This window comes from Carya illinoinensis, chromosome 13 (genome assembly GCF_018687715.1).
Source record: "Carya illinoinensis cultivar Pawnee chromosome 13, C.illinoinensisPawnee_v1, whole genome shotgun sequence".
Taxonomy (NCBI): Eukaryota; Viridiplantae; Streptophyta; class Magnoliopsida; order Fagales; family Juglandaceae; genus Carya; species Carya illinoinensis.
The window spans coordinates 6,802,898-6,828,262 of NC_056764.1; the positions used below are offsets into that span (position 1 = coordinate 6,802,898).

Below are 25,365 nucleotides of genomic sequence, written 5' to 3' on the forward strand. Positions count from 1 at the left end.
TTGACTTCTTTACGTGCGTTCTTGAGACAGAGAAAGTAATGAAAGAATGGAAATAATGAAAGATAAAGAACTAGAATTGGAATCTTGGAAAATGAACGAATTTATTGCAAATCCAACCTCTCTCAATGTTCACAATGATCTCAGATGCCTTCTCCTTCCTTCGATCTTGCTATTTATACTCCAGTGCTGTTTACACTTAATGAACAAACTGCACCGTATTGTCCAACATTCAAACTATACGAACAACATTAACTAAATGCGTCGTTTTGTACAATCTACAACATACAACTCACTACACCAGCAAAACATCTTGTTTCATTAACGTCCTCTAAATGCTGCGTTCCATTTCAAAATCCTACTGTTGGCTCAAGTGGTAAAGGCCTTGGGCTTGGGGGTATGCACCCCCAGGTTTAAGGTTCAAATTCCCTTGGGTGCAAACAATCTCTAGGGGTTCATCGGAGTGAAGGATTTTTCCCTTGAATTACCTGAGGTGCACTTGCAGGAAACTCCCTGCCAAGGGTCTGTGCACCCCTGAGATTAGTCGGTATGCTGTTCCACACACCTGGTGCCAATAAAAAAAAAAAAATCCTACTCTTACTCTTCCCGTGTACATAACAATCATCCCTGCTTGAAAGAGCCTTGACCACAAGGCTGCAGTTGCTGACTTCTACCACACGGCAGCAGTTGCTGACTTCTTCCTTCTCCAATTCACGTCCTCACTCAAAGCCTACCTCCCTCATCAAAGAACCTTGCCTACATGGTGTGGATAAAGGTCCCTCAATTTCCACAAAGATTCCCTTGAACTGTCCTCTGATAGTGCCCCAGCCCACTTGACAAGCACTTCAGTCATTGCTTGGTTAACCAACTTCTTCATTCTCCTATCCAAAATTTCTTCAGGTTCAGATTGGATAATGCCTTCCTGATCCACTGGTAGCAATGTTGGTAATGGTGTAATTTGCTGACCCAACTTCTTTTTTAGACAAGACACATGGAAAACAAGATGGATTCGAGATGAAGTTGGTAACTTGTATGCTACTGCACCCACCTTGGCCACTATCTTAAAAGGTCCATAATATCGTGGAGCCAACTTAAGATTCAAAGATATTGATTTCTGTTGATAAGGCTGCAGCCAGCCTTAAGAATACCTAGTCTCCCACTTCAAAGCTTATCTCGGTTTTCTTCTGGTCAGCAAAGAACTTCATTCTGCTGAGCCTTACTCAAAATTTCCTTCAGTAGGGCCATCACCTATTCCCTTGACTTTAACTGATGATCAACGACAGCATTCATTGTAGTTCTTGGAACATAAGGCAAGAGCTTTGGAGGGGAATAACCATAAAGTGCCTCAAATGGAGTCAATTTAGAGGAGGAATGGGCTGTGGTATTATAGAATCACTCTACCAAAGGAAGCCATGAGCTCCAATCCTTAGGCTTGGTACCGTTGTAGCATCTCAAGTAAGCTAAGCACTTATTTAGCCTTTCAGTCTGCCCATCTGTTTGTGGGTGATAGGTAGTATTGAAAGCTAAAGTTGTACCTTGAAGTTGAAAAGGCTCTTTCCAAAAAGAGCTAGTAAAGGTTGCATCCCTATTTGATACCACAAACCTGGGCATTCCATGCAATGTAAACACTCCTGAGAAGAAAATCTAAGCCACCTTAATGGCTGTATAAGCCCAAGGAAAAAAATGGGCATGCTTAGTGAGTCTATCAATGATGGAAAAGACAACACTAAATCCATGTGATAGAGGCTACCCTTCCACAAAGTCCATGCAAATGTCAGTCCATGGAGTGACTAGTATAGGCAGTGGCTGCAACAGTCCAGCAGGGTGTATTGCTTCATACTTTTTAACTTGACACACATCACACTCCTTCACCAACTTCTTGATATCCCCTCTCATTCCTTCCCAATAGAAGTCCATCTTTGCCCTCTTCAAAGTTTTATGATACCCCATATAACCAGCCTGTGGGCTATGATGGATATATTGTAGGACCTTAGCCTGAAAGTCAGACCCTGACACTATCACCATCTTTCCCTTTTGCAAAAGTCCTTGCTGAATGGCATAATGCTTGTCTATACTTTCCCCTTGCTGTAGCCTCGAGTCAATCTCCTGTTGGAGATATGGAATAGCTATGCTTCAACTCCTCAAACCATGTTGGTGTAGGGAATGAAATCATTGCCAAGGCCCCAACTTCTTTTTGTTTCCTTGATAATGCATCAGCTACCTTATTTTATTTTTCCTTTTTGTATTTAGTAGAGAAGTCATAACCCATGAGTTTAGTGATCCACTTCTGTTGGGCCTTAGTCCCCCCACTTTCTGCTCAAGTAAAAATTTCAATGCTTGTTGGTCAATTTTTATTTTGAATGACTAACCAAGCAGATATGGTCTCCACTTCTGAACTGCTTACCAATGCGAACAACTCTTTTTCATAAGTTGGATAGTGATAAGGCCTAGCCTTTGAGTGCCTTATTGTAATAAGCAATTGGCTGCCCATCTTGCATCAAGACTACTCCTAGCCCCACCCCACTTGCATCATGCTCGATTGTGAAACTTCTTAAAAAGCAGGAAGCTTGAGAACAGGTGGCTGTGTAACAGCCCTTTTAAGCTCTATAAAAGTTGCAGAGGCCTCCTCAGTCTAGTCAAAGGAACTTTTCTTCAATAATGCAGTTAAGGGAGCTGCAATAGTCCCATAGCATCTGATGAATTTTTTGTAGTAACCAGTGATACCTAAAAACTCTCTCAAGGATTTTAGGGACACTGGGGTTAGCCACTCTAACATTGATGATATCTTTGCTGGATCTGCTTTGACCCCCTCCTTTGAGATTAAGTGACCCAGATAGTCTATCTCAGTGACCCCAAATTTGCACTTTGACTTCTTAGCAACAAGGTTATGCTGCTTCAAGATGCCCAACACTTCTCTCAAGTGCTTTAGATGCTCATTAAAGTTTCTGCTACACACCAAAATATCATAAAAAAAGACTAATGCAAATTTTCTCAAAAAGGGTTTGAATACCTCATTCATCAACCCTTGGAATGTGGATGGAGCATTAGTGAGCCCAAAAGGCACCACTAAGAATTCTTAATGGTCTTCATGCATTTTGAATGCTGTTTAAGGAATGTCTTTGCCCTTACTCGTATTTGATGATAGCCTAATCTTAAATCAAGTTTAGAGAAAACTTCATCCCCCATAACTAATCCAATAGTTCATCTATAACTGGAATTAGAAACTTATCCTTGATAGTTTCCTAGTTCTAAGCCCTATAATCCACACACATCCTCCATCTGCCATTAGCCTTCCTAAGCGGTAGTACAGGTGATGAGAATGGACTCTGACTTGGTCTGATGACACCAGTTTGTAGCAAATCCTTGACTATATTTTCTATCTCAGTTTTTTGATGGTAAGGATACTTGTAAGGCCTTACTGAGGTAGGTTGTGTTTCCTCTTTGAGAAGGATTTGATGATCATACTCTCTTGAGGGAGGCAATCCAATAGGCTCCTCACAAAACTCCTGATATTCCTTCAACACTTCATTAATATCCTGCTGACAAGTCACTTGCTTCCCACTGCCTCAGTTGGCATTAGTTGTAATAACCAGCCTTTCTTTTCCACAGAAGAAGGCTTAGGAAAACAGCTACCATCTTCTATAGAAGTTTCCCCAGCACATAACCCTTGCAAAACCATTCTTGTGCCCATCATTTGCAATTCCATGGTCATCTTGAGGAAATCCCAAATAATAAGTCCAAGAGTCCTCAACCACCGAACCTCAAGTACCACATTACACCCACCCAAATTTAGCACATGAAAAGAAACGAGGAACTTATTACCTTGGATCTTAACCATAGTGTTCTCACATCTCCCTTTACTCAGCAACTTCTCTCCATTCGCAACCTTCACTTGCAAACTAGTAGCCTCTTCAATCTTTAACCTTGTCAACTGTGCTATTCCAGGATCTAGGAAGTTGTGTGTGCTTCTTAAGTCCACCAAAATCACTACTAGTTTCACCCCAATGACCCCCATCACTCTCATAGTGTTAGTACTAGGTGAGCTAGAAATTGCATGGATGGAAATCTACAAATTCTCCTCCTGTGCTTCCACCTCTTCTTCCCCCTCCACTACTTCATCTACTCTACTGTCTTGACCTATGTCCTCCCCAACTCCATTGTCCTCCACTTGCAAAGAGATATACTTTTGAATTCTTGCACGCATGGCTTGGGTTCCACGTCTCCTCACAGTGGAAACATAAGCCTTTTCTTCTCTTCTCATACATCTGTGAGGAAGATATCTTCCTTTCTGGAATCATATTCATTTGAAACCTCTTACCAGCATCCTCGCCAACCCCACAATGTTGCCCATCTCCACGACCCACTACTGCCCTTAAGGCCCTTCTTGAGCTTTAGACATACTCCTCTCTTGAATCTTGGCTAACCCAAAAGTTGCACCTAAGTTGATGGGATTGAGCATCTTAATTGGCAATTTGATCTCATAGTTGAGGCCACTCAAGAAGCAACTCAACTTGTGCTTCTTAGAGAGACCTTTCAACCTATTGGAAAGGCTTTCAAATTGGGCCTTGTAAGTAGCAACCGTGGTTGTCTGCTTGAGTTTGGTCAAGGCCTCCATGGGATCGTCATATGCAGTCGGTCCAAACCTGACCTGCAAAGCCTTCACAAAAGAATCCCACCCATTGAATTGGCCCCCCATCCACTACATCTTAATACCAGATAAGGGCCTCACCTTCCATATGATATGAGGCCATCAACAACCTCTGATTTGGAGGTGTTTGATGAAATCAAAATATTGGGTCACCTTGAAGACCCGTCCCACTGGATTAGTCCCATTGAAATGAGGAAAATCCAAACGAACCCCTTTGGGTAAGTAGCCCCTATCTTCTTGAATTATCAAATGGGGTTCTTGCATTACTTCTCCAGAAGAAGGGATGCGATTGTGTTCAATTAAAGTTCTAAGCATGTCTTGCATTTAATCTAATCATTCCGTGAGACTCTGAATGGATTGCTGTTGGCCATCAAGCTGTCTTGGCATGGCCACTTGCTGCCTGTGCGTACTCTCCTGCTGCACCTTCAAAGCTGTCGTCCGTATCCCTTCCGCCATGAGAGAATCGACCTCTCTGATACTAACTGGTATGTGTGTTCTTGAGACAGAGAAAGAAATGAAAGAATGGAAAGAATGAAAGATAAAGAACAATAATTGGAATCTTGGAAAAACGAACAGATTTATTCGAGGCAAATCCAGCCTCCCTTTCAATATTCACAATGATCTCAGATGCCTTCTCCTTTCTTCGATCTTTCTATTTATACTCCAGTTCTGTTTACACTTAATGAACAAAACGCACTGTATTGTCCAGCGTTCGAATTTAGTAAATGCATCGTTTTGTACAATCTACAACATACAACTCACTACACCCGAAAAACGTATCATTTCATTAAAGTCCTCTAAATGCTGCGTTCCATTTCAAAATTCCCTTCCTACCAATACTCTTCCCACATACATAACACTATGATTGCCTATCTTATCATTTTTGCATTTTCAGGATATGGACGGTGAAGTGGCACAGCACTTGAAGAGGCTCGGAAGAAAGGATCCCATCACTAAGGTAACTTTTTGTTGGTGATTATTTCCAACTCTCGAAAGTTTGTCTAAAATTACTCTTAAATGAGTAAATTGCTAATTATTAAAATGGCTGTTGAATTATATCTTAGACTGCTATAATTACCTCTGCTGCAACCTTTTGTTGTTCACAGATATTTAAATTTATGTGATTACTTTTTGTATGGTAAGAAGTAAGACCTATAAAAAAATGGTAAGAAGTAAGAACTCATTGGCTTCTGCTTATTCTACAGCTTAAAGCTTTGGCATCTCTATCTGTGCTGTTCAAGGAGAAGCCTGGGAAGGACATAGTATCAATCATTCCGCAGTGGGTATAGTTCTTTCATCCTTTTCTTCCTATAGATGCCAGTCAACATGGGTAGCTTACAGTTCACTTTGTTTGCTCCATTTTGCCCCATTTTAGGAATGAGTAAGTTCTCTCTCAAAAATAAATTCTAGAGCATGGTCTTCTCTGGAATCAAGAGTGATGTTTTAGCAATGACATTGTCATACCAATTGACCCATTTAAGTGGCCATTATATGGGTGAGTTTAGTAGCACTTTGTGGCCACTGAAAACAAGGGTTTTAAGGTCTTTATCAATGGTTGAGTGGCAAAAATAGGCTCAAAAGGCAAGGATCAGGTAAAAGAAACTTAGGAAGAAAGAGGTTGAAATTAATAAAAATTGGAGTTTGTTTTATTGGTACAGAAGAATTACTAAGGATGAAAAGAATAAGATAAAAATTGGAGTTTTCAGCATGTGAAGACCTGAACTGATGCTAACACCAGGATATGGCAGTATTTATGTTGGAGGTGTAACTAAAAATAAGATAAATTTCTGATCTTTGTTCTAGTTATGGATGGCTTGGGCTCCAAGATTCCAAGATCTAGATATCATGTATTGAAGTCAAAACTCTTGCCATTGTAACAATATTATATTGGAATTCTAGTCTTTGTCAAATTCATCGAGTGTCAGCTTTTTATTTTTATTTTTTGGTGGTGAAATGGAGAAGAGATGTAATATGTTGGCTTGAAAATAGCGACAATTAATTTACTTGTTTTACCATCATGTTGCTGCTATTACCTTCGGTACTTACATACTTTGAAGTTGGTTTATTGTCATTGCTTAATTGAAATTATCTAATGATTGATTTGGATGGAAGAGAAGGATTGATATTTCAATTTTTGTGCAAACAGTTTGAATTCTGAAATGAAGTATGAAAAGCAAATATATCGTTTAATGAAATCATGGAACTAGCAAACAGAATTCCTTTTTTGACTAGGTGTATATATTATAAGCTTCCCATGTATTCGGTAGCTCCTTCTAGAGTTGCAATAAAATTTTGATTGCTTTTTAAAAAAGTACCATGAGGCCCGTTGTGTATGGAAGCTACGGCTTGGTGGTTTGGCTGGGCTCTCGTCCGGCGAGAACTAGTGCACGGCGACGGCGCCATCTCAGACGGAATCGTCTCAGGTTGAGGTGGAAGAAGAGGTGCCTATCTCGGCAGAGGTGGGGGTTGTTGGGGGAGTGCAAGCGAAGGAGGTGGCGCCGATGCAGGTTGTATTACACTCGGTAGAGTCCGAATCCGTTGCAGAGGAGGGTTGTCACCTCTCCCCATTGCCAGCGATAGATACAGACAATGCCGGCGAGATGGTTTCATCACCGGCGAAGGTCCTTCACAGCATAGACAACGCCGGCGAGTTGTTTTCATCATCGGCGAGGGTCCCCCAGGACACAGACAACGCCGGCGAATTGTTCTCACCACCGGCGAAGGTCCCCCAAGACACAGACAACGCCGGCGAGATGTTTTCATCTCCGGCGAAGGTCCCTTAGGACACAGAACACGCCGATATGCCTCCCCCAGTGCTTGAGAGCACCTCTTCGTTGGTGATTTTTGCACAGAACAGGCCGAAAATTAGTAGGGAGGTTGGGGATGGGGATTTCCAGCTTGTGAAATACTCAGACACAGCTTGTGGGGAGGAGGATCTGAGTTTACCTTCTCCAGTGACTAAGGAACGTGGGGAGGAGGATCTGAGTCTACCCCCAGGTGAGGGGGTAGATCATATGCAACCCTTTCTTCAGTTAACTCAGAGGGAGCATGAGGTGGAGCCTTTATGCACATTATCTCCCCTGATTACTATGGGAGACTCTCATTCGAATTGGATGGTTCAGAAAGTGAAGGATCTTCAGGAGTGTATGGGGATCTCTTGTGTTGGTTATGAGGAGCAATTCAGGGATTTAATTATCGCTCTTTAGGAGGGGCGGGTCCAAACCCCTAAACATACTACTAAGAAAAAAAGGGAACTGAAATGCCTTTCTTGCTCTATTAATTACGACAAAAGAGAGGGGAGCACTAGCAAGGGAAGATTCAAGGGCAAGGTTATTGTTCCCCATGAAGCCTAGAATCCTCTCTTGGAATGTTAGGGGTCTCAATGATCCCAATAAGAGGTTGAGAGTGAAGAATCTATTACGCCATTGGAAGCTGGATATTATTTGTTTGCAGGAAACTAAAATGGAATTCATAGATCGTAACTTTATCACTAGCATTTGGGGCTGTCCTTTTGTGAGATGGGTCTTCCTTGCTGCAAGGGGGGCCTCCGGGGGTATTCTTATTATGTGGGATTCAAGGGTGGTTGAGTCTATTGAGGAGTGTGTTGGAAGCTTTATGGCTGCGTGTTCGTTTAGAAATATGGAGGATGGTTTTCGTTGGGCTTTTGTTGGTGTGTATGGGCCGAACATGGACACTCATAGGAAGGTTCTCTGGGAGGAGTTAGCCGGTTTGGGCAGTTGGTGGAACTTACCATGGTGCATTGGAGGCGATTTTAATGCCACTAGGTTTTCTAGTGAATGATCGGGAGATGTAAGGCTTAACCAAGCAATGCAGGAATTTTCTGATTTTATCTTTGATATGGACTTGGTAGACTTACCACTTGTTGGTGGTGAATATACTTGGTCTAATAATCGGTCGTGGTCTCGTTTAGACAGATTTTTGGTGTCCCCCTCTTGGGAGATACATTACCCTACAGTGCTGTAGAAAAGAATGGACAGAATTTGTTCAGACCATTTCCCCATTGTTCTAGACTGTGGCGGTATTCAGGAGGGTAAATGATACTTTAAGTTTGAAAATATGTGGTTGAAAGTTGAGGGTTTTGTGGATAAAGTGAGGTCGTGGTGGACTTCTTACTCGTTCGAGGGTTCACCAAGCTTCATATTGGCTGGAAAATTGAAAGCCTTGAAGGGAGATTTGAAGAGGTGGAATGCAGAAGTTTTTGGGCTTATTAATGATCAAAAAAGGTCTCTTATGGAGGAGTTAAAGGTTCTGGAGGAAAGGGAGGTGAGTGCACCTCTTTCTGAAGAAGACTCTCGCAAGAAATTAGCCACCTCTTCGGAATTGGAAAGGGTGTTACTAATGGAGGAAATATCATGGAGACAAAAGTCGAGAGCCCTTTGGCTGAAGGAAGGAGACCGTTGTACGAAATTTTTCCATCGGGTGGCTAATTCACACCGTAGGAATAATGCTATCGATGTGATTCAGGTTGAGGGCCAAGTTTTCTCTAATCATGCGGACATTAAGAACCACATTGTCAACTATCATGAAGCACTACTCACGGAAAAATTCATGTGGCGGCCGAAATTGGATGGTATGCATTTTGAGAATATTGATCATGCTAGCTCGGAGTGGTTGGAAAGACCTTTTGAAGCTGATGAGATTCTTCGGGTGCTTCGTGGAATGGCTAAGGACAAAGCACCGGGGCCGGATGGGTTCTCAATGGCTTTCTATTATGAATGTTGGGATGTGCTGGGGGAGGATGTTATGAAGGTTTTTCAGGAGCTACACACTTTTGGTAAGTTTGAAAAAAGTCTCAACGCATCCTTTATTGCTCTAATCCCTAAGAAAGTTGGGGCAATGGAGATGAAAGACTTTAGACCGATTAGCCTCATTAATGGGATATACAAGATTATTGCGAAGGTGCTGGCCAATCGTATGAGCAAGGTTCTGAACAGTATTATAACAAAACCTCGAAATGCGTTTGTAAAGGGGAGACAAATTCTGGATTCAGTGCTAATTGCCAATGAATGTTTGGATTGTAGACTCAAGGAGGGTAAACCAGGCCTCTTGTGTAAGCTGGACATGGAGAAGGCCTACGACCATGTAAATTGGGATTTTTTGTGTTATTTACTTGCGAGATGTGGTTTTGGGGGGAGATGGTTATCTTGGATTCGACATTGTATAACTACGGTCCGCTATTCAGTTTTGGTGAATGGAACACCGGAGGGTTTCTTTACCAACTCCAGGGGATTAAGACAAGGGGATCCCCTATCCCTTCTATTGTTTGTATTTGTTATGGATGCATTGAGTTGCATGTTGAGTGCAGCTGTTAGTAGAGGTTTCATTGCTGGCTTCTCGGTGGGAGGGATGACTATCTCTCATCTTTTATTTGCTGATGATACACTGCTGTTTTGTGAGCCGGACAGTGTCCATATGCAGTATTTGAGAGCTGTTCTGCTTTGTTTTGAAGCGGTTTCAGGTTTGAAGGTAAACCTTTCAAAGTCTGAAATGGTCCTTGTGGGTAGTGTGAACAATATTCAAGGCTTGGCATCTATTTTGGGCTGTCAGATTTCTTCATTGCCTTTGCAATATCTTGGTCTTCCATTTGGGGCAGCGTTTAAGACCAAATCTATTTGGGATGGAGTGATAGAAAAAATTGAAAGAAGATTGGCTGGATGGAAACGGTTATATTTGTCCAAGGGTGGTAAATGGACTCTCATTAAGAGTACACTATCTAACCTCCCTACGTATTTTCTTTCCTTATTTCCGATACCCGCAAGTGTGGCTTCTCGCATCGAGAAAACTTTTCGCAATTTTCTTTGGGGAGGAATGGGGGATGAAGCTAAAATCCATCTTGTGGGTTGGGATAAAGTTTGCTCTCCAATTCAATGGGGAGGTTTGGGGGTGCGTAATGTAAGGATCTTCAACAAAGCATTATTGGGGAAATGGTTGTGGAGGTATCATAGTGAAGGAGAGGGCTTGTGGAGAGAAGTGATAGAGTCTAAGTATGGGAGTCTTCGGGGGGGTTGGTGTTCTAACGAAGTTAGGGGTGCACATGGAGTGGGTTTGTGGAAAAACATAAGAGCTGGTTGGGACAGATTTTCTCATTTTTTCAGAATTACAATTGGCAGCGGCAACAATGTTTTATTTTGGCATGATTTTTGGTGCAGGGACATGGCTCTCAAGCAGGCTTTTCCTATACTTTACCAAATTGCATGTGATAAAGAGGCTGTTGTGGCTGATTTATTGATACGCTCTAATGGTGCTGCTCATTGGAATGTGAGTTTTTCAAGAGCGGCTCAAGATTGGGAACTGGACATGTTGTCTGGTTTTTTTGACTCTCTATATGCTATATCCCTTGGAAATGAGGTGAGGGACAGGATGTTGTGGAATCCAAGTGGAAATAAAAAATTCTCGGTGCGGTCCTTCTATTCGGCTCTTGTGGGCCCACACCATGGTCATAGTTATCCTTGGAAAGCTATTTGGAAGTGTAAGGTACCTTCCAAAACTGCTTTCTTTGTCTGGACAGCATTTATTGGGCGGATTCTTACCTCGGATAATTTGAGAAAACGTGGGTTCTATATTTCAGATTGGTGTTTTATGTGTAAGTGTGATGGGGAATCAGTTGATCACCTCCTATTACACTGTAAAGTGGCCCAATGCCTATGGGATGAAGTTTTTAGTAGGGTAGGGGTGGCATGGGTCATGCCTAGAAGTGTCCGGGATCTTATGTGCTGTTGGAAAGGTATCCGGGAAAATGTTCAAATCGCTGCTGTGTGGAAAATGATACCTCACTGCATTATGTGGTGTGTGTGGATGGAGAGGAACAAGAGGTGCTTTGAAGATATGGAGCACTCTATGGCTGAACTGAAACGTTTTTTTTACTGTACCTTGCTTTCCTGGGCTTCGGCCATTATTTGTAATACAGATGATCTCCATACTTTGCTTGTATCTCTCACTAGTTCTTAGTTGTAACTTGGCATGATCTTTGTATACCTCTAGTGTACTCAGGCTATGCCTTTTTCATTAATAAAATTTACGTTTACCTATCAAAAAAAAAAAAAAAAATACCAGCGAACACATTACTGGTTGGGCTGGACTAAAACCCTCACATATAATCCATAATGTAAATAAAATCACCAATATATCAAATAAAACCCGAGACCCACCAATGGCAATTATAGAAGAGTGCTGCTAGGGAGCACCCAATAGTGACAGCTGGGCGTGCCCCCAGGCCAAATTCCCTTATCTAATTTTTATCATTTTTTTTTCTAACATTTTAAAATATTTCTAAAAAATATAAAAAAATACCAATACACTAATAGTCACTTCTTTAATCAGTAAGTAAAAAAATTTTTTAGGTGTGTTTTCTTTTCCTTTAGAGAGAGACTCTTCCCTCTCTAGAAAACCATTTCTGTAATAGCCGTTGCCAGAGAGGAGGGTGGAGCTATGGCTCTCACCCTTCTCTTTTTTTCCTTTCCATTTCCGCACTGTATTTACACTTTCAAGGTAGTGTTTTTTCCCCCCTCCCTCCAACGGTTCGGTTTTAGTCACAGATCTATTGCTCTCCGGCCACCATTCGCCTACACAGGCCACACCACCCTTTCCTACAGCCGCCGATCTACTGGGATGGTGTGGAGCTGCGCCAAAATGCTAAGAGCGTTGTCCTCACGTGAGGCTCGTTGCTGTGCGTGGTCCCCAGACGCCGCCGCTCTCCGATGGCTACACGCGCCATTTCAAAAGCTTCGTCTCACCGAGATCTTCTAGATCTGGGCCACCCCGCCTCCTTCCCACTGGCACGTGGCTGCCTTGCACCATCACAAGTGCGCGGAATCACAGATGATCATTGGCCACAGATCAGTCCACCCGATGCCGTGCTTTCAACTATGTTTTTGCTTTCCCTAACTGATGATCTCGAAGATAGGACTGCGGATCTCTCCAAAAATCACCTCAAGACAACAAACAACAGTGCACCCGCCACTCTCACTGCTTCTAGCGGAGCTGTTCGCAACTTTTTGCGAACGTTTTATTACTGTCTTTTAAGATGGCGTCCTTTTAGTAGGACTTGGGTGAAGACCAAGAAATTGGTCGCTAAAACCCGTCTTTTTTATTTTTTTATCCACCTCTTTGCACTGTTGTTATTATTCTAGGGCGTTTGTTTGGGAACCTCACCCCCTCCTCATGTATCATATTTTCTACTTGTTTGCTTGCTTAGGAAAAAAAAAGTAAAAGAATCTTTTTTAAAAAAAAACTTAAATGCATGAGGGGTCAAAGTAAGGGAGAAAATGGAGGGGCAAAGTAGCATTATTCATTATAGAATGGCAAAATATCCTTGAACTTAGAGAAAACCAATTTTAAAAGAAATTAAAATATAATTGACTTCGTGAGCTACCACGGACCCTTGTTATTGGACCAAAAAGGCTTCCTAGTTGTTTTTTTCGTAGACTTAGGGCATGTTTGAATGCTTGGAGTATCTCAAAATTTTGTGAATATTAGTGAAATGGTTTGAGTGAAGATGTTTTATTGAGTTTTGGAAAATGAGCGAGAAAATGTTGAATAAAAATACTATAAAGTTTTGAAAAAAAATACTATATGTTTTTCCTAATATTCTTGTTTTGAAGTTTGTAAAAGTTATATTAATATTTGTTTTAAATAATGATTAGGTAATGATTAAATGAAAATTTTGAAACTTGAAATTGAAAAGTGTTTTGTGTTTGAGTGATGTTTGGGAATGAAATTATGAGAAGTTTTGAGAACTTTGAAAATTCTCATGTTTGCCAAACATCCCCGTAGTCTCTTAAAGTGGATGCTTCACATCTAACCATGCTTTAGATGCAGCATCAGCATCTCTTGGTTACCATTTACTTGGACATTTTAATGGTTACTATTTTAATTCACATTGCTCTGTAGTTTGTTATGCTTTATGCATACTTATATAATCTGGTTCTATTTGCCATTTTTTTTATTTGAGAGTGTTGAGTATCCTTATTTTTCTTTTTAGGCATTTGAATACAAGAGGCTGTTGCAAGACTATAATAGGGAGGTTCGACGGGCCACTCATGACACCATGACTAATCTTGTAGTTGCTGTCGGGTTTGAACTTATCTTGTTACAGACTCGTGCCTTTTGTAATACGCTTTTATGACTGTGAAGCTTGGGCTATGATTTTGGTTGCTCTTGTGCATGTTTAAGCTTATATATTACTATCTCTAATTTACAGTGGAGGCAGACAACCGAAGGAAGAAAAAAAAAAGGGAGGAAAAAAAAAAACTTTGTAGATGCTAATTGTATCTTCATCTTTGTGGTGCTTTAAACCATGCTGCAGCTAGTTTGTTACTATTGCAATCTGTTTTTCTGTAACATGGGTGGATACCTCCTTGTCACCTTTTTCTACTGCTAACGGTGCCCTGATCTGATCAATGCGGCAAGTAGATTTTATTGTTTTTAGCAAAGGATGTGTCATCTTGAAATTCTCAATTTATTTGTTCTTTAATCTTGTGAATGTTTACACATACTTGTGAATGTCTCGAAGATTGTGAACGCACAATGGGGGAATTTAGGGATTTTTTCTTTAGCACTTTAAATTTTTGAGTGAACAATCTTGTGAGGGATATGAATATTTGTAATGCTTTATTTTAGTACTCTTTTGCTTTAGCTTATACTTAGGTGTATTCTCTTGTATACTTCTTGTGTACTTGGGCTATGTCTATTTACTTGGAATAAAATCTCTTATTACCTATAAAAAATTAAAAAAAAAAAAAAATTGTTTGCACATAGCTGTTAATGCTTGCGGTTTTGATTGATTTAATGGGAATTACACTTTTCACCCAGAAACTACCTTGTGTTCTGTACTTTGCACCCAAAACTACAGAAGTTTTAATTTGCATCTTAAAATACCTATATATATATATATATATTTTTTTTTTTAATTTGCAGCTCTTTTTAGATCTGACCATTTACTGAAATATTAAAAGATTGTATCACGTTACCAATTTCTCATTCATTGCAACAGTCAAATCGAAACCGATGGTGCAAATTGAAAAATAGAGGTAGTTAATATACAAATTTTAGTAGTTCACGGTACAATGTGGAAAACATGTGATAGTTTTTGGATGATATGATATAATTTCCCTTAGAATTAATTTTTGCAGAATCTTCATCAGTTCTTCACTTGCATGTGATTCCCCTGATTTTGCTCATATACATTGAGACATTTTTTATAAGTCCCAAGTGCATTGAGAACTTGCTTGTGGACCTCTTGTTTTCGTTTCTCAGGAGAGATTTAGCTCCGCACCTGAAGTCTTTGATGGGACCATGGTGGTTTTCTCAATTTGATCCTGTTTCTGAAGTTTCTCAAGCTGCAAAACGATCATTACAGGTTTCTGATGGCATCATATGAGTCTCTCTCTCTCTCTCTCTCTCTCTCTCTCTCTCTCTCTCTCTCAATTATTGATGCTAGGTCATCTAGGGGTGCAACATAGATCTGCAAATTGAGAAAGTTGTTAATATTGAATATATGCTGTCTTGCCTTCCTGATCATGCAGTGCTATAGTTTTCATTGTCTTGGACCACTATGCTAAAGGAAAATCTTCAACCTGTCTAATCCTCCAGCAATGTTTTCTGTAGCAATGTTTCCTGCCTTTTTATAGCAATGTCCTCAAAATTACTGGGTCAACTTGTTAGACACAAATGAAAGAAAACTGATTTATCGATTTCCTGTTATGTTTTGAAAATTTTATATGGTGGTATACCGGCCATGGATGTTAAAATTGGCCACGGCTACAGCTTGGACCTGTTGACCTAGACTACCATCTTACCTGTAGGGCCTGAATGCCTTCCAGTTTCAACACATCATATTTGCTGACATTTTTCAAGATTTGTTTTTCAACGTTGGGCTGGCTGTGAGTGGTGCATGCATTGGCATTGGAATTTATACTTCATACATACGATGCTTGTGGTCAACGCTTAATTTGTTGATTATTTGGTATGTTTATTAAATTTTAATTTTTTAACTTATTTGTTAAAGATAGTGGTACATTTAAAGGTCTCACTATCTGCTAAGATTACATTTACATGAACTTTTTCTTCCATGCATTTCAGAGCATTTCTTTTTTTGAAGATCCAAAGTTGGTATAGGGTAAATGTACCTCATTTCTTCTGTCAAGAAAAGTATATGCATTTCTAATTTCTGCTCAGTTGTTCAATTTAGTGGGCAATTTGTATTACTGCCTTTCAGTTTAAGTTTTAATATTACCTGAATTATGAAAAACAGGCTGCCTTTCAAGCACAGGAGAGGAGACTAGATGCTTTAATGCTATGCACAAATGAGATTTTTATGTATCTGGAAGAAAATCTAAAGCTCACACCACAAAATATGTCTGATAAAGCAGTTGCTTTGGACGAGTTGAAAGAGATGCATCAGCAGGTAAACATGTACTTGTGCAAAAAGATACCCTTTACTAGGTTTAGTTTATAGAAACTGGAAAAAATAGAAAATAAAAATGGAATATTGTGATTTCTTGTAATTTTGCACACCATTGGCCAACAACATTACTATCACTAAACAATCCCTTCTCTTGAACCCCTTTGAACCCATCGAATCTCACGCCACTCTTTACTTTGTACCCAAAAGTTTCATTTCCTTGAGGGATTTCCAACTGGGTCATCACTTCAAGCTTCAAGATCAGATTTTGGATTTTTGCTTCAGTCACCACATTTGGAAATTTGGATATTTGACCAAAATTCCTCCTGCTGTTGCTTTCAATCTGGACATTTTGGATGACTCAGTGCCGCAGTTTTTAGCATGATTCCTTTTTTTAAAATATTTTTTAGCATGGTTCTTCTGAGAGTTTTGTGTGAATCTTTTTGCTCCTGTTCCAAAACTTCTGTTCAGAGTTGAGAAGTTTGAGGTTTTGTTCATGCGAGAGACATGGAAATTTTAGGGCAGGTGTAGGATGAAGGAATTTGTTCAATCCATAAAATAATGATTATTTATTAAGAACGATTGCCTTTGTTACAGAATGTTCTGAAATGGTCTGAATTGTAATTTTTGAAAATACATGGTCAGTCTGTGTAATTTCAATAGAGCGTAGGGGAGGTTAGTATATTTTACCCCAAGAAAGAGGTGTAGCCAATGATCCGAGTCCTGGGCTTGGTATCTATCAATTACGGGAGACCCCCACCTACTTCAGAAAGCTTTTATTAAAGGAGAGTGCTACGGCCACCGCTGGGGGCTCCCGCTAGGCCAAATTTTTTTTTTCTATTTTTGTTTTTTTTTTTTCACATCATTTTTTTAATGTTTTTAAATATTTAAAAAAATATAAAAAATTCACAATAATATTAAACAATTTTTACTTAATCACTAAGAAAAAAGAAAAAAAAAAAAAACTGGGAGCGGTAGCTCCTAGCGGGGGATCTAGCATTTTCCTTTATTAAATCCTGCTGGATGGTAACTGTTCGCTAATATGTCTTAGTTGGGTGGGGGTAGGAATACATTTCTTACCCTTCTTTCGCTGCTATTATTGAAACCTAGTTTAATGTATACATGTACAATTGTCTCTACACTGCTGTTTATGGCTTAGTATTTAATATTTGTCCATAAGCTGTTTTGTTATTAAATTTTCTTCTCTTAAATTTCTTCTCCTATTTTCTCGAGTTGCAGGTGATATATGCATCATTACTTGCCCTGGCCACACTACTTGATGTGTTGGTTTGTGTGCAATTAGAAAGACCTGGTTTTGAAAACTTAACCATTGAACCAAAAAATGCTTCAAAGGCTCAGGCAACCGCTATTTCTTCTGCCGAAAATCTGTTCACTGCTAATAAATATTTTGTGGACTTCCTGAAGTCTCAAAGCCCTGCTATCCGGTCAGCTGCATTTTCAGTGTTAAGGAGTTTTATAAAAAACATTCCTCAGGCCTTTAATGAAGTAAATATAAAAACTCTTTCTGGCATGATACTTGGTGCTTTCCAAGAGAAGGATCCTGTGTGTCATTCTTCAATGTGGGATGCAGTGTTACTATTTTCAAGAAGATTCCCTGACAGTTGGTATTCCGTGAATGTTCAGAAAGTTGTATGCAGCCGGTTATGGCATTTTCTTAGAAATGGGTGCTTTGGATCTTATCAGGTTTCTTATCCAGCTCTGGTTCCATTCTTAGACACTGTACCACCTAAAGCAATAGTGGGAGAGAAGTTTTTTCTTGACTTTTTCCAGAACCTATGGGTAGGAAGAAATCCATTCCATTCCTCAAATGCCAATAGAGTAGCATTCTTCCAGGCATTTAAAGAATGTTTTCTTTGGGGATTACGTAATGCATCGAGGTTCGAGGTTTCTCTTTCCAATTTTTCGTATGGCATCCTATTATTCATAACTGGTTGCTTGTGTATTTGATGGCGCTTGATTTCTTATTGTTATTGCATTCTTCTTTTGCTGTCATGTTCATTCGTTTTTTTTTTTTTTTTGTTTCTTTTCTGTTTTTGTGACTGTTGTCTTCTTTTCTATCTTAGATACTCTGAGGGAGCCGATTCCATCCATCATTTTCAAGTCAATCTTATTGACAATATACTTGTAAAGTTTTTGTGGCAAGACTACATGTTTTCGGTGAGCTTAAAAACCCCGGAAGGAGTCTTATCTGGAACATCTGCAGCTTCATCTGAGAAAAGTAATTTACCTTCCAATAAGAAGACAGTGGAAACATTGAATATTAAGTATCCAGTGAGCTATCTTCGAGACTTGGGAAAATGTATCATTGAAATTCTTTCAGGCATACGTTTAATGGAGCATGATCTGCTCTCTACTTTCACTGTGGAATTTAAGGAAAGTTGCCTGGGTATGCTGCAGCAAACAGATATCACAGAAAGAAGCACTGAAAGTGTAGAACAGATCATTCATTTTATCTTATTACTGGAGGAACATGCAGTTCATATAGGTGAAAATTGGCCTTTGGTTGATTTAGTGGGACCAATGTTGGCACAATCTTTCCCATTGATAACATCACTAGTAAGTTACCATTGAATAAATCTTTTGATGGCATAAGAGTTAATATACTGTTTATTTATTCAATTTCTGTGGTTTTTTTTTTTTTGGAATCTTTAACTAATAGTGGCATGAAGGGGTTGTTTTGGTGGTTTCTGTCTTGGAATGATCGATGTAATAGGTAGGTGGCCACCAGGCCATCAAAAGGAAAAGACAAGAGGAGGAAAATGAAGACCAGTTGTGTGAAACGAATATAAAGTTTTGTTTGTGCGGGTTCTGAAGTTGCACTTTATTATACTGTTTTTACTTTATGATGTTTTAAGAAGTGTAAAGGAGATATACCATTTGATGCCAGGGAAGGCCTTAAAATGGTGATTTCTTGCTTTCTACATAAATCATAGTTTGAGCATTTCTATGGGAAATACAGCTGTGCAAGGACAACAGAAGCTTATTTTTGTAAATTGTCCATTAGTCCTAGAAAGTTGTCTTTAAAAGAGTTATATTAGAAATTGAGATTATTGAGGTCTTATGTTATTGAGTAGTGCTTTCAGAATCTTTGATGTGCCTTTTATTTGTCCTCTTACTTTAGATATTCCCTCTTCTATTTTCTTATTAGTATTATTTTTTTGCCAGGATTCACCAGAGTGTGTGAGACTTCTATCGGTTTCTGTTTCCGTATTTGGACCACGCAAGATCCTCCAAGAACTTTTTATTCACAATAAAGGTCACTCCTCTAGTTTGTCCGGTGATGGGGGTAGACAATTGACTGAAGAGCAATTTATGAAAATGTTCAGGGAGATTTTTGTTCCTTGGTGCATGCATGAAGATAATAGCTCTACCAGTGCTCGACTTGATCTATTGCTTGCCTTGCTCGATGATGAATGTTTCTCTGAACAGTGGGGTACTGTTATAACACATGTAACTAACTTAGAACATTCTGGAGCTGTGCCTGCTTACCAAGATTCCAACCGCATAGCAATGTTGGCAATGCTGTTAGAGAAAGCAAGAGATAAAATTGCAAGGAAAGTGGGTGAAGATTCCTATTCTCAGAAAGGTGTCAAACTGGATCAGTGGCATCATGATGATTTAGAGATAGCTGCTGTTACCATTGCCAGCTCACTTCCTCCCTTCAGAACTTCTGATGCTCAGTTTGTGCGGTAGGTGGATCAAGATTTTTGACATTACGTGTTTCAAACTTGTCCTACTCTGAATTAAGAACTGACACCATGACTTATGCAGAAGTAAATGAACTGTAGACGATTAATTTGATACTGTATTCATCGTAAGCATGTAAAAAAAGTAATTACAACCATGTATATACTGTTCATTCCCACAAAAAAAAAAAAAAGGTATATACCATTCATAATGCGTCATCTTCAGAACATGCTGTATTGTCTTTGATTTGCGTAGTTTGCTTATTTTTTAGGTTTCCATATTATTGAGTTAACTCTTTTACTTGCACGTACCGCATCAACCTGTGCTTATCTTAACCCTTTCAAGTTAAGTACTGTGACGCTCCTACTGTGGTGCATTAGTTCCCTGTCTAGTACTTTGGTTAGAATATGTACAATCATACAAGCACTACTTTTGGATTGCTTCTAAAGAAAGCCTCTAGTCAAAGACTGAATACCATCAGCTGTCCTCCTCATAATGCTTTTGCAGCAAAATTGCTTCTCTGCTGTATAGTTGCCCTTTCCCTGGAGTTGACTAATGTTCCGTTTGTAGGAAAGATTTGACTGTCCTGCATTCAATTGAAGACTTGAGTGCATTTTGATGGTTTCAATAGTTATTGAATAAAAGATGTTTCAGGGTATGGTTAAAATTTCTTGAGGGCCACTGAGTTTCATCAAATGGAAATAGCTCTCTTAATTATAGTTTTTTACCTGTAAACTTGAAAAGCTTAAGAGTGATGATTTGAGTGTTTGATTTTATTACTGCATATTTTCTCCTTAATAATCTGCCTTATCTGCAGTGCTGTTCTTGGTGGTTCGAAAGAAGGTGACGCAACTCCCTTTGTGTCGAGAAATACATTGATCTTGATATTTGAGGAGGTTTTCCGAAAGTTGCTATCTTTCATTCTGGAGTCCTCTTTGACTTGGGTAAGGGATGCGGGTTTTCTCCTAGCTGCCAGGGAAATGAATTTTGGGATGGAACTAGAAAGCCCTTCTAATATGTATGAGATGTGCCAATTTGCTCTTGAAGTCCTTGATGGTAGCTTCTTTTGCTTAAAGACACTTGATGAAGAAAATGGGCTACTTCAGTGTATTTCAGCTGCAATATTTATTATTGACTGGGAGTTTAGCATAAGAACAGCAATAGACGATGTAATTGATGAAAAATCGAACAAAAATATCGAGGCCAGATTGAATTTTGGTGAATCAGTGCATGCTTTTCGTTGTAAGACAAGTAATCTGTTCTGGAAAAGCCTCAGCATACACATTAGGGGGAGATTGGGAGGTATCCTGATTCAGTGTATTCGTTCTGCCATCTTCAGTGAAGATAGACTAGATGTCGATGATATCACATCTTTGTGTTGCTTGTGGATGCTTGAGGTTCTTGAATGTTTTTGTCAAGATCAAGATGAGGAACAAAATCTCTTAGATCAGCTTCTGAGCAAGGGTGATATCTGGCCATTGTGGATTTGTCCAGATTTTAATACCCCAAAGGGAGCTGCTGTGTTGGAAGTTGAAAATGTGCCCTCCGGCATTCATGTGAGTGTTATTTTCAAATAACTTTTTCTGCTTATGCAATAGGTTAGGACAGTGCTGTTGTGGATCCCTTCTTATGCTCTTTTTTTTTTTTTTTTAATTATTATTTTTATTTTGATTTTACATAGAAGGTTATTTAACACATTGCCTCTATCTTACCCTTGGTGAACATGCTCTTTAGAAGTACTACATGTTCACTTGAGTTCCCAATCTATTGAGACTGTCCTACCAAGCCATCAGACTTCTATTTGCTTCATCAGTTTGTTCTTGCAAGTACATCTAGGATAATCTTGTACTTGAGATTTTTGGTGGTGTTGGTTTGGAACATGATACATTGATAGCATTCTTTTTTTCTCCTTGCAATATTTTATTCATCTACTTGTTTCTTTAATATTTTTTCTACCAGAAATTTTTTTGGTCAAATGTATGTATATCATAGTCCTTAATTAGTTCCAAGGGGAATCCTTATGTATGAACTCTATGGCATATGTAGAATCTTTGGAGGCCGTTAGACAAACTAATGAGACCACATTGATGGCTATAGCATGGATATAGTTCTTATTACCATAATCATTACTTATTACATAACCTCTTGCACTGCTGCTGCTATCGCTAGAAGCACAATACTTAATGCGGTTTGACCTAGTACAGATGGAAACTTACCCTAATCTCTTCGAAAGTAGGCCTCTTTAGAAGTTGTGCACCCATGACACAGAACCGAGCGCATATTTTGGCTCATGCTTGCAGATGTCTCACTGATTTAGTATATACTCCCTGGTAGAAACATGTTATCTGTTTGCCTGTCCTGATATGTCACCATTGCTGGCTATGGGTATTTTGAGCATTTATCCATTTTTGTGCCTCAATCAATTCCTATATATCTGTGTAGTTGGTGGGTAAATTTCTCATACTTGCCAGATGATACGCATGTGTCTTGAATGCTTTTCCAGTGCATTGCCATGGACAAAAGCCAATGGTTGGAGATTTGTTTTTGTTTAGCTTGATTCAGAAGAGAGAGAGTACACCCAGTAAACATGGCTTTGATATTATTTTTACTTCACACAATTGTGATACTAGTCCCTGTAGCCATTGGGAAAAGGGTACAATAATAGGCTAATCTTCAAGTTTTGTGAAAATTCAGTTGGTTATTGTAGTGTATGCCATCTTTCAATCAGATATAAGTACTTGGTGACAAATATATGACAAGTTTGACAAATACAGGCCTCTGGGAGTGACAAGTTTGTTTCTTTTGTCAACAAACTTATCTTGAAAATTGGTATAGACAAAGTTATCGGTTTGGGTAAACATGCTCCATCGCCCAAGGAAGCAGCCTATGAACAGGTTACTTCTCGACCTTGGCTTGTTGCTGAAATATTGTGCACATGGAAGTGGCCGGGTGGCAGTGCCGTTGCTTCTTTCTTACCTTCACTGAGTTCATATGCCAAAAGTAGAAGTTATGGTTTCCAGGAAAGCTTATTGGATTCTGTTTTCAACATATTACTTGATGGTGCTCTTGTTCATGGAGGAAGAAGTGCACGTAGCTTTTCACATTTGTGGCCTGCTTCAGGTGACGAAGTCAAGGATATTGAAGAACCGTTCTTGAGAGCTCTTGTATCTTTTCTTTATACTTTGTTCAAAGATGATATATGGGAAACACAGAAAGTTAAGACACTGTTTGAATTTCTTGTAAATAAGCTCTTTATTGGCGAAGCAATTAACATAAACTGTTTGAGAATTCTTCCGCCTCTTGTGAATGTTCTTGTACGAGCATTATGTCAAAATAGCATTGGATCTGGTGAATCTAGTACGGATGCTAGACTTGATTCACCAAAGGAGAATCATTTGCAGGACGCCCTTGAAGGCTGGCTCCAAAGAACTCTATTGTTCCCACCTTTGGTTTCATGGAAAATAGAAGAAGGTAATTCAAACCTCTTTTTTTTGTTTTTAATTAATAACTCTTAAGTCGTCATTGTGGTGTTTCTCACGTCTCTTGATAGATATGAATCACGTTCAAAGACAAATAATGATGCCCACACAAGAATTTAAGCATAATTCTGCACGTACATTCATTGTCTCTTTAATTGCTTTTAATTATTTCTTCTTTTTTTTTCTCTTTTGTGCATGCGTGTGGGGTGGGCGGGGTAGGGGATGGGTTTGGGGCAGATTGACAATTGAAAAAGATATATTCTAAGACCTTTTGTTAATGAAAATACTCTTCTTGGGAGTTGGGACCATCAAGCCACCTCCTTCAGTGGTTGTGCTTGCCAGTTCATTTTAGTGATTATGGTATTTACTTTTGCATGCTACAATACTGTCTTTTTGTAGATATGGAAGATTGGTTCCAGTTGGTTATATCTTGTTATCCTTTGAGTGCAAGCTGGGGTATACAAGCACTGAAGCAGGAGAGAAACATCAGCACTGTGGAAAGAACACTCTTGCTTGAATTATTTCGAAAGCAGAGACATGGTGCCAGTGCATCAACTGCAGCTAATCAGCAGCCGGTGGTGCAAATATTGCTATCAAAGCTAATGGTTATTTCAGTTGGTTATTGCTGGAAGGAATTTGATGAGGAAGATTGGGAGTTTTTGTTGTCTAATATAAGGCGTTGGATTCAATCAGCAGTTGTAGTGATGGAGGAAGTTGCCGAAAATCTGAATGATGCTTTCATTGACATGTCAACTTCTGATAACTTGGATATTAAATTGAAAAAATTGGAGCAAATTGTTTTGGTTTCAGATCCTTTACCTATAGATATTGCTACAAATGCCCTCTTATCGTTTTCTCTGTTTTCTGGTCATCTTCTGCATCAACAATCTGAAGACTTGAACAATATAAATCCCTTGAGAAGAGAAAGATGGGACCCCATCAAAGATCGGATTTTGGAAGGTATTCTTCGCTTATTTTTTTGCACGGGAATTGCTGAGGCCATTGCAAGTTGCTGTTGTCATCAGGCTGCATCTATAGTAGCATCCCACCGACTTGAACATCCCTACTTTTGGGAGTTGATAGCTTCAAGTGTTGCTAATTCTTCATCACATGTTAGAGATAAAGCAGTGAAGTCAGTTGAGTTTTGGGGGCTAAGCAAAGGGCCTATTAGCTCTTTGTATGCCATCCTTTTTTCGTCCAACCCAGTTTATTCATTGCAGTTTGCTGCTTATTTCATGCTTTCAACTGAACCCATTTCAAATTTAGCTATCACTGGAGAAGGCACTGCAATGTACCTGGATGGTGATTCTACAGTTGACCAGGATTCTAGCAATCCAGATTTGTCGTCAAAACAAAATATCCATTTGAGGGAGGAAATTTCTTGCATGATTGAGAAGTTACCTTATGAGGTTCTTGAGATGGATTTGGTGGCACAAAAACGGGTAAAATTGCTTGATTGCATATCAGTTTTGATGTCTGCTCTGTCTTTTCACTTCTTTTTTTCAATTTCTTTTTTCATGGGATAAACGCTAGAGCATGATTATTGTAGTAATACACTTTTATATTTTTTAAATTTTCAGGTAAATGTATTCCTTGCTTGGTCTTTGTTGTTATCGCATTTATGGTCATTACCATCATCATCACCCGGGAGGGATAGACTGGTCCAGTATATACAAGATTCTGTGAGTTCAGTTATTTTAGATTGCATTTTCCAGAATATACCAGTTGAATTGTGTATGGCACATAGTCTGAAGAAAAAAGATGCAGAGCTTCCTGCTGGGATATCAGAAGTTGCAAGTGCAGCAACGCGTGCCATTACGACAGGTTCATTGTTGTGCTCTATGGAATCTCTTTGGCCTGTTGAAGAAGTGAAAATAGCTTCACTTGGTGGAGCAATATTTGGTGTGATGCTTTGTGTTCTTCCCGCTTATGTTCGAGGGTGGTTTAGTGATTTGCGTGATCGGTCTGTATCATCTGCAATTGAATCCTTTACACGAGCATGGTGCAGCCCTCCTCTCATTGCAAACGAGTTATCTCAGGTGTGTGTAGTTCAACATGGATGATTCGTTTCCATGGATCAAAAATGTTTACAAGCTAATTTTAAAAGATTT

The 25,365-nt window shown here is 39.4% G+C and overlaps 1 protein-coding gene across 5 annotated transcripts in view; it reads left to right on the forward strand.

The window, feature by feature from the left end:
• LOC122292009 (E3 ubiquitin-protein ligase listerin) overlaps positions 1-25,365 on the forward strand; it is a 28,788-nt gene that overhangs the window by 603 nt on the left and 2,820 nt on the right. For 2 of the 5 annotated variants that reach the window (XM_043100157.1, XM_043100156.1), the window contains exons 3-14: positions 5,541-5,603; positions 5,851-5,928; positions 13,647-13,738; positions 14,921-15,023; positions 15,918-16,070; positions 17,307-17,965; positions 18,152-18,644; positions 19,254-19,777; positions 20,593-21,331; positions 22,550-23,246; positions 23,654-24,696; positions 24,835-25,293. In XM_043100157.1, the coding sequence (XP_042956091.1) occupies positions 5,541-5,603; positions 5,851-5,928; positions 13,647-13,738; positions 14,921-15,023; positions 15,918-16,070; positions 17,307-17,965; positions 18,152-18,644; positions 19,254-19,777; positions 20,593-21,331; positions 22,550-23,246; positions 23,654-24,696; positions 24,835-25,293 (5,103 nt within the window). Of the gene's footprint in view, positions 1-5,540; positions 5,604-5,850; positions 5,929-13,646; positions 13,739-13,804; positions 15,045-15,505; positions 15,630-15,917; positions 16,071-17,306; positions 17,966-18,151; positions 18,645-19,253; positions 19,778-20,592; positions 21,332-22,549; positions 23,247-23,653; positions 24,697-24,834; positions 25,294-25,365 lie in introns of those variants that run through there. The other 3 variants (XM_043100158.1, XM_043100159.1, XM_043100161.1) reach the window with 3 other exon arrangements.